The sequence below is a fragment of the Trachypithecus francoisi genome, unplaced genomic scaffold, assembly GCF_009764315.1.
Source record: "Trachypithecus francoisi isolate TF-2019V2 unplaced genomic scaffold, Tfra_2.0 Lachesis_group6, whole genome shotgun sequence".
NCBI lineage: Eukaryota > Metazoa > Chordata > Mammalia > Primates > Cercopithecidae > Trachypithecus > Trachypithecus francoisi.
Genome location: NW_022681471.1, coordinates 42,210,916 through 42,223,790, shown reverse-complemented (window position 1 = coordinate 42,223,790; position 12,875 = coordinate 42,210,916). Strand labels below are relative to the sequence as shown.

Sequence of the window (12,875 nt, the reverse complement as noted above, 5' to 3'; positions counted from 1 at the left end):
TAAAAATAATATTTTCTGAATGCCTACTATGTACCACACACTGTTGTAGGCTTTGGGGAATATTACAGCAGTCCTTGCCCTCATGGAACTTACATTTGCATTAAGAAAGACTCACAAATATACAAGTAAATTTACAGTATGCCAGGTGGTGACAAGTGCTATGGAGAAAAATGAAGCAGGGTAAACAGGCAGGGAGAGCCAGATATCAAATGTAGGCCTTGCTATTTTACATACGTGTCACTGATAATGGTATCATTTGAATAGAGACCTGAAGGGAGTGAGGAAGCCAAGCTACATGTCTATCTAGTAGAAGACTGTTGCAAGCAAAGAAAATTCAAGTGCAAAGGCCCTAGCGGGGGACCATGCTTGGTGGGTTCAAAGGGAAACAAGGAAACCAGCCTGGCTAAGGCCAAGAGAATGAATGAGGTGAGAGGGGCAAGTTGAGCATGGTGACATTCATTGCAGAACATTAACTTTCCTCTGAGTGAAATATATGTTTTTTAAATACTTTGGCTTTTATTCTAGGTGACAAAGGTAGACACAGGAAAGCTTCTCATCTCAGATATAAGGATTGACACCCACTGAGGAGAGTTCAGTCATGCCAATGGGTGTGTTTGTGCCATTATGGCTAATGGGGTAAATGTGCTGCTCTGGGCAATCATAAAGCCTATGAAGAGGAAGCTGCAACAGTATGAGAGGGTACATATTTTTAGACAATAGCTACCACATAGTGAGCTGATCTGTGAGGCACAGGAACATCTCAATACACAATAGATGACAAATTTAAAATGTAGCCTTTTTAAAAAATATGTACTTTTAAAAGAACAATTACATTTTATAACATGTATTTACAAACCCATGAATTTAATATAGTCATCCTTTTACCACTGAAATATTTAAGAGTTGCTTCAGCTGAAATCCAGTATCATCTGAGATGACTCCTATTCCTAGCCACTACTCTTTATTAGAGGCAGAAAGAAAGCTTCCCTTTTGACCATACCATTTTCAGGCCTGCTGAAGTCCAACCTGTGTTGTCAGTTCTACCGCCACTCCAAAGACCTTTTCTCTAATGTCACAATGACACTCTTCAGAGAGTTTGTGAAGAAAAATTAGCATCTAAAAATATTCTTTTTTCTTTTAGATTCAAAGCAATTATTATTATAATTAACAATTCATGAAATAGCTACGTTTTGGGTAGTCTCTTTTTTTCCCTAAAACTTTATTTCAAAGTTATTCACCTCACCGTTAATAAGGTGTTATGGTTAATGCTCTGTGCCAGTATTACCAGGCCTGCCCACTGCCAGCAGTGGTCTTTGAGATAACCCATTTCCTGGCACCCAAAAGTTAAATTACTCTTTTCAAAACATACTGATCTCCCCAACACTTGCAAAAGGATTACATGCACCATTTTGTCACCATTCTTTAAATCAGAACTTACATTATTAATCTATATCGGTACATGTTTAAATGAAGTCATTTTAACAAATTATGACTGTACAAATCAAAATACTACTAGTTAGTATTAGATAAGAGTATCTTACAAACACTACATTACACTACATTACATATTACCTTGCAATCTGAAACATTACATTTCATATTTTTGCATGTTTATTTTAAATAACTAAAATTTCACAGAATTTAACAGCAAATAAAGTTTAAAAATTTTAGTTATGTATATAGTTTCAACTATATTTTACAATCTATAAGGCTCATGTCATAGTTCATCACCAAAAAGATCTATAAAACTTCCTATCCATCCAGTGTGATAGTTTTTATTTGGTGATGCTGTTTTTTAAGGTGAAAGTTTGAGAAAATGCTACTCTCAGATCTTGAAGTGGAATACTTCTAGTCAGACTAGGTAAAAACCTGGGTTGTACCTTATTTTCATTGAACAGATACAAAAAAAAGAAAAGAACTGTGTTATGCCATGAATTTAGGTTGTCAGTCTATAAGTTGAATTTACAACACTGAAGCATCAGAAGTAACTTCCCTTCCATTTAAAAATTTTAAGAAGGCAATTAGAAAAATGTTTCATTTAATCTTTAAAATAAGGTGCAAAGAAGGACTGCAACAACAAACTTCCTCATCCACACCTCTAATAACATCTCAATGTTGTTAAGCATAATCTACCGTGAACTGATTCAGGAGCACACCTGGAGCTATATTCACAGCTCCCAAATGTACCATGTTTTCCATACCAGAGGCCTGCTCAATGGCAGTGTCTGTCTGTTCAGAGGTCATTACAATAACTTTTGTCACTGCTGGCCTGGACTTAAAGCAACATTCCAGATTCCAGAACCAGTGTTTTATTGTCCCAACTCTTTTCTTCCTCTTCAGGATTTGTCCATTTTAGAAAAAGGGCATGTCTGTCTTGCTACTTTCAAAGGGTTTGTGCATATCACATTTTAAGACCACATTGTTTTGGGTACTTTTAATGTAGCACATTTCATATGCTGAAATGATGCTAAAACTTGGGTTTGGTACTGATTCGCCCACATGCTCTGTCTGAGCCCCACTGTAATCAGTGCCTGGGATCCAGGGTACAGTCTTTGATGTGGAACAAAACAAAGAGAACTGGTCCAAATAGGGATTGAACCCATGATCTCATTAGCAGTACAAGTCTAACCAGCAGTGTACAGTTGTTTACTGTTCTTCATATGCAACACAGCTCCACTTATTTCAAAGGCTTAGAATACTTCTCCAGGCTTAGCTAGGAGGCAACTAATGGTCATCTTAGAAGAATGGTTTAGGTTAAAAGCAGCCTGCAGAACTTAAAAGAGATTCTCTTTCCTGCCATCCTCAGTGAAGTGGCTACAGTTGGAACCTTTTAAATCAGCTTTGTAGAACATATAAAGTAGTCCTGAAGGTAGTTGGGTATAGCAACAAGAAGTTGAGTTCTGGGCAATCCCTTTAATTAAAGCTTCTAAGAATTTATTTTATGGCCTTTTCTAACTTTCTCTGTCACTACTAGCAAGGATACAAAAGTTAGCACTTCCATGTAGAAATAAAAAAGCAGAGTGTTAAAAATGGAGACAATAATATGCTAATCTAATTTGAACAAGTCTGTAGTTTCAGTGTGTATATTTACAGGATAATTTTTTGAGCTGAAGTAAAATTAATAAAAATGAGTTTTCTGAACATGAGACCAAGTGTAAATCTGTACCTTATGAATCCAAATGTATTTTCTTCACTTTTAGATTTTAAATATACTGAAAAGTACACTGCACATTTGATATTAACAATAATTAGAGCTTCATTCTCTAAAGAATATATTAAATACAGTCATGTATTGCTTAACGGTAGGGATTCATTCTGAGAAATGCATCATTAAAAATTTCATTGTTGTGTGAACATCATAGCGTATACTTACACAAACCTAGATGGTATAGTCTATATGATATAGCCTATTGCTCCTAGGCTACAAAGCTGTACAGCATGTTACTATACTGTGTAATATAGGCAACTGTAATACAATCGTTAAGTATTTGTGCACCTAAATATAGAAACGGTAGAGTAAAATTACAGTATTATAATTTTATGGGACCACTGCTGTATATGCAGTCCACTGTTGACCAAAACGTCATTATGCGGTACATGACTATATTGTTTTCCATCTTTAGAATTTCCTAGCATCTGTGAAATTCTATTCCAATAGAAAATTTTTTAAATGTTACAATTTGTCCATGTCTATTTTGTTATATAAATATACATATATTTTATTTCTTTTGTTAACAAGAAGTAAATCAGATAACGTAGTTCTTTAGGACAGGACTTTTGTGTTGCAAGTTTGTTCTTTATTTAAAAATTGAGAGAGCATATAAGAAAAACTAGAGTTGTTTCTAAGAAAAATGTATGCTAGGCACGGTGGCTCAAGCCTGTAATCCCAGCACTTTGGGAGGCCCAGACGGGCGGATCACAAGGTCAGGAGATCGAGACCATCCTGGCTAACATGGTGAAACCCCGTCTCTACCAAAAAATAAATACAAAAAATTAGCCGGGCAAGGTGGCGGGCGCCTGTAGTCCCAGCTATTCCGGAGGCTGAGGCAGGAGAATGGCGTAAACCCGGAAGGCGGAGCTTTGCAGTGAGCTGAGATCCGGCCACTGCACTCCAGCCCAGGGCGACAGAGCGAGACTCCGTCTCAAAAAACAAAAAAAAGAAAAATATATTTATGATGCAAGATAAAGGACTTATGATGCAATAAGTGTTCAGCATTTAAAGATCAACAAATTATTATCAATGATGAAAAGTAAGTTTTTTCCAAAGACTGCTACTTTGGATAACCACATTTAAGGCAGTTTAAAGTTTGAGAGAAGGGGAAAGATCACAGAGAAGGGCTTCATTTCTTTTGCCTTCTACTTTTAAAAAGTATTTCTCATGCTCATAAGATCATAACTAAAATTTTAATATTCAATTGCTACACCAAAACCTCAACTTTCAATTATTTTAAAGTACTTAAATTCCTAACATTGTCCCCATAAAAGTGGTAAAAGCATACGATTTGCATGATAATCACCTTGAGTTACATCAAAGCATAACCATCTTGTTTTTCCAGAACACTAAGATAATAAATCTGTCCTCCTGTTCATTCAGGTCCTAATGACTCAAATACTTTAGACACTTATAAGTAAGCCCAATATTTATTATGTAAATATTCAGACAAAATAAATATATTTTTAATGTCTATAGTATAATTTTAGGCCACATCTAATGTAACAATTTCATACAATATTGTGTTCTAACTTAGCTTTACCATTTCAGTCGTTCATCTGAAAAAATGAAGACTATTGCAGACAATGACTCTCAGGAAAGGAGAGAGATGTCAGTTTACTGTACTAAAACAAAATATGAATTCACTTTAACAAGACAAGAGGAAAGTGAAATAACTTTTAATTTTCTTCATTTGCCAAGCATCAGAGCTATAATCCAACTTGGTTCTAGCTAATGTTTGGTAAATTCCGTGTGTGTGTGTGCATGTGCATGCACGCTCTTTTAAGAGTCCTCTATTTCAAAGGCTTTTTCTTCTATGACAAGATCATTTTCCCCTTTAAAATATGTATTACAAATTTCTTAAAATATAAGTACCCAACACCTTGTATATGGTTGCTTTGATAATAATGATTTATACACATCCCTGTAAATTTGACCTTTTTGGCCCATGTAGGATAAAAACAAGCCAGAAAATGGTACATATTATTTTGCTTTTATACAAAGTGAACTAGGGATGAACCAAATAAAATAATTTCATAGTTATCTTTAAATACATTTTAGCTTTTATAACAGATACAGAGTAGTAATCATCCAGTATCACCTCCTCTGCTTCTTGAGAAAAACTATTTTCTACCTAGGACTACAATTATTTCGATAACTATTATCTCTCCTAATATATCATAAACTACTAAGGCAAAATTAAGACAAGATTTGCAGAATGAACTGTTCAAACATGATTAAAAGGGGAAACAGCCTCGAAGGATCAGAGAGGCATTAAACTTTACAGACAGATGTAAGAACAGAGTAAATTTCTTGCAGTTCACTCTCTCCCTATCAAACTTAAGAACCAAGAGCCCTGGTGCTGAAAAAGCCCATTTTCAGCTTCTCTCAACACCACCTTTTCACAGATGGCCTTTTCTGCCCCAGGCATTTTGCCTGTGGCTCGTAATCAAAGCAGGAGGGAGATTCCAACTGCAAACTCTGAAGATTTGAAAGATGTGATAAGGAATTAGAATCTGATATACTCACTACACTTAATTCCTATGGCAGTAGGTGCTATATGAATTCAAACAATTCTCTACAATTCAGGAGCCATTACTCATTCTGCAAATGGTTCCTGCTGTTTAGTTTCCATTCTGCTGGGAATTTTGTGGCTACATCTCTGCACATTAGCACAATCTTGGGACAATGAAGGAGTGCATTAACCTCATGGCTAAAATGAGGATTCCAGATTTGTGCAGATATTTCACCATGCTTCCCTATGAATGATTTTGAGTAAAGAGCATACAACAACCTAGGTTCCAAACTGTACCTTAAATTAAGTGCCTATAAAATATGACAAATGTTTCTCATTTTGTAATTCATATACTGAAACTATCAAATTAGGTATAAGTTTTAGGACTCAGGCCATCATCTGTTCTATAAAAAGGCAAAAAATGTAGGTTGTAAATTGAACTAATTAATTTTGCATTGTTTGTGATACACTTAATTTATTTCCCCAAAATGCATACTTTAGCCAGGAGTCTTGCCACAACCACTTGCCAAAAATTGTTTGGCCTTAACATCTCCAGAATGAGCTTCCATAACAATAATGTACAGTCAGAGGTGATTCGTACAGCTTTTCTTTTCATAAGAAAAATCAATCTGGGTGATGCTACCATAAAGACTAATATTAAATGAGAGGGAGGAGGAACTTGTTTAATCTAATTATTCACAATGAGCCTAGAGTGGTTACCCAAATAATCAAGAATAAAAATGATCACAAGATGGTCTACCATGACAGGGGAAAATATTATGCTGCTTATAATGGCTTTAAACTCATACTGCTTTAGAAAAACGCCAGATTACGACACCAAAATATAAAAGCAAATCCAGTTTACAATGAATCTAGTCACCCACAAGTACCCAATCTAGCTAGGACCCTTGAAAGTAATAAAGTAGGTTTGTTAGCTATTTTCAATATCTCAAAAAATCTAATGGAAAGTGAACATCTGTATCATGCAAGCAATCAATCCCCCCAACCCACACAGAACAACCCCACTAACCCACACAGAACAAAATAAAACTCCAAAACAAAACACAGCACATCATCTTTAATGTGATCATACTGTTCCCTAGAAAGAGCTAAACTTTCATTGCTAATTTCTCAGAATTAAGTAGTTCAACGAAAGTGGCATAGTTCACAATCAAGCTCTAGAACTGCCAGCAACTGCATAATTATTTCACTGCCAAGAGGTCTAAGTACAACAAAGTAAAGGAGAAAAAAAGTCTTTTTTTAAGTGTGGTGACAGGCCACATTCCTGTTTTGCTGAATAAGAATACACCTATTAATTACTTATGTATTCTAGAAAAATTACTGCCAACTTGAATTTACATAAAGAAATAGATCTGCATTTTGCTGGGAAATTTATTAGACAAAATTTTAAGGAATCTTTTTTGACTGAGATGTTTATATTCATCTGTATTAGTGTTAATTCTCCTCTTTATAAAAGTATGTTTTCTAAGTACTAAAATTGGGGAAATAAATCTGCCTCTGCTTTCTAATGTATAAAAGCCATAAACACAATACTGGAAATTATCTCCTTCAGCTCAGACAAAGAATATTTCTACTTTGAAGTCTTCAGCAATGATAAATAGGGTAATTTGTGGACTTTATCACCAAATTCTATGGATAGACTTTTATCAATAATTCTGAGCTCTCCATCCTGCTTCGTATTTTCTATAATCTTTCCTGCTTTTACCCAGATCCTTCAAGGTCAGGGAAAGAATAGTCTATTTATAATAGTTCCATGTACTTCTCACAAACTTTGCATTACCTACACAGATACTATGTTTTTTCACAATTGAGAGGAAATCCTCAGCCTCTTTATAAGATTTTATTTCAATCTAAAATCAAAATTTCAATTAGGAGAACATATAACTTGACTATGACAAGTACTTTACATTTAAAAGATTATGTTTATATATATATATTTAAAAAACATAATTCAGGATAGGCATTTCATTTAAAAAATACCTGGTCATGTTTGAACATACAATGTGACTATGACAAGTACTTTAATGATAAGTACTTTAATTTTAAAAGTTTTAATAATTTTATTAAAATTAAAAGTTTATAATTTTATTTATAAATAAAAACTTAATTCAGGATAGGCATTTCATTTTTAAAATACCTGGTGGTATTTTTAAGAAAGGTTTTAGAGTTAAGGGACTACACATAAGCTAGATTATTGTCTTCTATAAACTGGTTAACTTTTAAGAGGAAAAAGGGTACTCAAACAGATATTTTGTACACCTATGTTCATTGCAGCATTATTCACAACAGCCAAAAGGTAGAAGCCACCCACCCAAACATCCACCAATGGATGAAAGGATAAACAAAATGTGGTATATACATACAATGGAATATTCAGCCTTAAAAAGAAGGTACATTGACACACACTACCCCATGGATGAACCTTGAAGACATTATGCTAAGTGAAATAAGCTAGTCACAAAATGACTATCATATGATTCCACTGATACGAGGTACCTAGAGTAGTCAAATTCATAGCAACACAAAAAAGAGTGGTGGTTGCCATGGCCTGGAGGAGGAAGAATGTGGAGTTCATGTTTAATGGGTACAGAGTTTCAGTTGGGGAAGACAAAAAACGTTCTGGAGATGGATGGTGGTGATGACTGTACGACAATGTGGTTGTGCTTAAGGCCACAGGACTATACATTTAAAAAGGGTTAAAATGGTAAATTTTATGTTACATATATTTTCCTACAATAAAAAAAAAAAGAAGAGATATAATTGAGTAACATTCTGAAAATCAAACAAGTCTACCTAATCACAGATGAACCGGTTATTCTAATTTTTAAAAAGATGCCTATGCCTAGAATGCCTTTAATTTCACTGTTTATTTTTTGTTTTGTTTTTGTTTTGCTTTCTCCCTCCTTTATGCCCCTACCCCCTAAGTTCATTTAATTCTATTTATTCATTTTGTGAGTTATGGGTTTTAAGGTGGGACGACCAGAGGCCAAGAATCACCAATTTTTATGTTAAAAAAAATTGTATTCTTAAAGTCAAGTCCATATAGCTAAAGAATGCAATTTCCTATTCCTACAGTAGTATTTTTTTGTAATAAGCTTTATCCTTAATACAATATTAGCTCAAGTCAATTTTCTTCTGCCTGGTCTATACAACTCTGAGTTGTATACTTTCCATAATACTATCTATGGATTTTCTGGAATTTTAAATAATGTTGCAAAATTTCAGTCTTAACCCCCTACTAGAATTTTGAAGGATTACTGATCTATGATTTATAAAATGTATAGTAACTTGTTTTCAAGTTCATTATTTTCATGACAAAGCTTCAAAACATAAATAATCAGAAAATTTTGTCTCAGGGGATGGATTTTGTAGACACAAGCTCTGGGTTTGAATCCTGGTTCTATCACTTAATAGATGTGTGAGTGGGTAAATTATTTAAATTACCTAATTCTCAGTTTCCTCATTTTGAAAATGTAGATATTAGTACCTAAGAGTTATTACAAGGACTATGCATGTAAAGCTCCTCAACAATGTCTGATGTAGTAAATTCTTAATAAATGGCAGCCATTAACAAAAATAATCATAATAACATAATATGTAAAAATGATAAGCACACTACTGGACAGAAAAATATTATATTCCAACTTTTAAAAAATGACTCCTTATAAATTTTGATGCTGAAATGAATCCAAGAAAAAAGATTACTTGTATTTTGTAAGATATGTTTTCTTTTGTTCATCTTTTCCAAATAGTATGATTGTTAATATCTTGTTAAACAAAGGAAATTAAGCCAATGAGAAGTAAATGAGAAGTAAAACCATGTATGTGCATGTGTGTATACACACACAAACACATGTACACACACGCGCGCGCCTCTGTAATGTGATATATACAATTTGAGGAAGCTGTATAGAAACATGAGAAAAAAGTTGAAAAGTAAACAGGAAGAGCTATAGATTGCAATAAGGGTAACAAGGTATACAAATGTAGGCAAATTTCCAAGTTCAAGTATTTGAACAATTCATTCAGAATCACATTACTGTCAGAAAATTATACTATAATTCTTCTGGTCATTACCCTAGGATATAAATGGACAAGTCCAGAAAAGTTGGATATTTTCACCCCTTGCCAACATAAGCAAAATTATTTTTTTCTTTAAACAAAACCCAATTGCTACCACAGTTACTACTACGAAAGATTTCTAAGGTATATAATGTTTGATAATGGGATTTCTGCTACAATTTCACTAGAAAGCACAAAGGGGTTCTATACTACCAACTCTTACTACCCAAATATAAAGTAATATTCTGTTTTGAAAACAGACTTGTGTTTCCAAAAATGTGTTCCTTGGAACACTCAGACTTTGGGATGGGAGGATAAAAGGGTCCTGTAGTCAAATAAGCCTGGAAAATGCTACATTCTATTTCTCTCTCTTAGATATACATAACACTATTAACATAAAAGGTTCTGAGAAGTCCTACAGTGAGCAGAGCTGTTTTTAACCAGTGTTTCCCAAACTTATCTGGTCACAGAATTCTTTTCTTCAGGTAGCGCAAAGGAACCAGTGTTCCTCATAACAACTTATTTTGGGAAATGTACAATAAATTGCCATTGATTAGTATTAAATGTGTAATTTAATATGTACCTGTCCCAAAAAGGTAGCCATTGGCAGAATTTGCTGAAGTCCCAAAAATGAGCCCATTGTATTTTATGTCAGAAAAAAAAAATCTAACATGCCTAGACTGGTACTTATATTATCTTTAACAAGTTGAATTTATTTCCAGAATATGTGTTTCAACCCTTACAGCCTGTATGTTATTTAATCAAATCCAAACATCCAGTTTCTTATACCTACGAAAAGCTAAAAAATGAATATGATCCTCCAAGCCATTGTTTTTTTTTGTTTTTGTTTTTGTTTTCTGGGCTTCACTGTAAGCTGAGAAAACCCTGCAGCTGTGAGCTACTGCATACCTTCAAATATGAGAATACTAAACTCAGTTACAGCATTTTATTAACTGGTGCTATGAGCCTGCATTTATGCAGTTCTACAGTAAAATAATTAATGTTCCACATTAATCCTGAAGTAAAATAGTTATTATTACTTCATTCTCCTAACACCTCTATTAAGTATACAGAACAAAATACTGTAATGACTATTTTACCTCTGGAGGTTGAGCAACATGCCCCAAGCACCAATAGTCAGCAGGGAGCAATTTCTTGTTGGACAGATACTGTGCATGTTACAACTATAGAAACTGTATCAGATAATCACCCTAAAATGTGAACAAAAACAGGAAATTCCTTTACTAATAGCTTATTATCTAAGGAATTTTCTTCTTCTGAAATAATTTTGGGTCACAATTTGCTTGAAATCTAAACTTGAACCAAAAAACTCACATTGTGTGCTAGATAGCTTTTTGTGAATTCAGAAATTAAGAACAAAGTTTTAAACAACTGTAATGAGGAATTGCTTTGTCCTTGGGTTAGATAAAAGAAAATAAGCAAGCTACAATTAATTCTGGGTGAAGTGTGAATGTGAATGATTATACTGCTAGGCTATAGCATCACTTTCTTCCTAGGCTCTCCTTTCAATTTCAAAAGTACTTAAAAGTGTAACAAAATGTGTAAGATGAAAGAGACAAAAACTATTTTCAAAAAACATAACAGGGAAGAAATAATGACTGTTACTATAGAAATCACATATTTTGGCAACCCATGGACATTTGGTCATTGGTTTTCAAGTTATACAAAATAAGCTGGCCACTGGAAGAAAAAAACACTTCAAAACATCGATGGCAGAATACATTAATCCTAGTATTTTATATAATGATAATATATATGAATAATATTTTACCAGAGAGAAGGTAAATGGTCAAAGACAAGGAAAAACCTGACATGAAGGAAAACAAGAACGTTGACAATTCAGTAAAAGAAAAGGAGATAAAGTATCAGATTCAAGTTTCGTAAGTTTTTTTTTTTTTTAAATGTAAAAGCAGAGGTAACAAAAATTGGTCTTCACCTGGTAAGTGTGTACTCCCTGAGTCCTGAATGCAAATTCATGGCAGAAAAAGTACCTATGCATCCACGTAATCTTTTGTCTCGACCAATCTTCCATGTTACAAACAGTGGGCTGTAATGGAAGATAAAAATAGGGTAAATCAATCAATTCAATTCAAACAAGTATTTATTGAGTATTGACTGTCTGCTAGGTTAGGTGCCTGAGACATAAAGACCAAAAGACAGGCCTTCAAGGGGCTCAGAGGCCAGCCCAATAGGACTACATTTAGCAAAAGTTATGTTTTACTACTACTACATTATATTTAGTGTATCCTATATGTTAGGCATCTCAATAAATGTTTTAAACAAATTATGTTAATCTTCATCAACAACTCTAGGAGGCTGATACTAACATTCCTATATGAGGGAGTCTCACAGTTGATACATAATGAAGTAGGCACTCAAACCTGGGCAATCTTAACTATAGAGGCTTAACCATTATGGCTAACTGCATAATTACTCATTTAAACCTCAAATAACTGACTTATATGTAAGTCTAATTTGGAAAATCTGGGATAAAAAAACAACGATTTTCATAAATACTTCCTGAAAATATAGGGGATATGTACTGTGAAAGGTGCTACAAGGATGCCTAAAACACAGTCATTGCTCTCTAGGAGCCAGTATAAGAGGGAGGCATAACTATTACACAGCTAACTAATACAAGGAAAAAGGAAATAGATACTATAAACCATGTCCAAATGCCATAATTTAAGCTATTGGGATAGAAGAAAACTTCATCAAGCTTGACATTCTTTAGCTTCACCTAGAAAAATCAGTAGGGTTCAGAGAGGTGAAGGGCGACAGCAGACATTAACAAAATAATACTCTGAAACCAGAAAATTTATTTTAATTTTTAGATAAAAGTATTACCTGCAAATACAATCTCTCAAGCATCAAAGAACAAAGTATCAATTATAACAAAATGTCATCAAGAATAATGTGGTTTTAGATGAAGTTTAATACAGTAGATGTTTGGATTCTGCTGCAAACTACTGACAGCCTCAATTAATGGTTAAGTCTAAAAACAATTACATTCTAATTAGAGCAACTTTGTATGCCAGTTTTTAT

General features: G+C 33.9%; 1 protein-coding gene across 2 annotated transcripts in view; it reads right to left on the bottom strand.

Annotated features, from left to right (window-relative positions):
• Nucleotides 1-12,875, bottom strand: part of AMMECR1 (AMMECR nuclear protein 1) — a 133,381-nt gene that overhangs the window by 58,201 nt on the left and 62,305 nt on the right. Inside the window, exon 2 of one of the 2 annotated variants that reach the window (XM_033202085.1) lies at nt 11,767-11,877. The exons of the other annotated variant lie outside the window; for it this stretch is intronic. Within the exon in view, the coding sequence (XP_033057976.1) occupies nt 11,767-11,877 (111 nt within the window). The remainder of the gene's footprint in view (nt 1-11,766; nt 11,878-12,875) is intronic. 2 annotated transcript variants of the gene reach the window in all.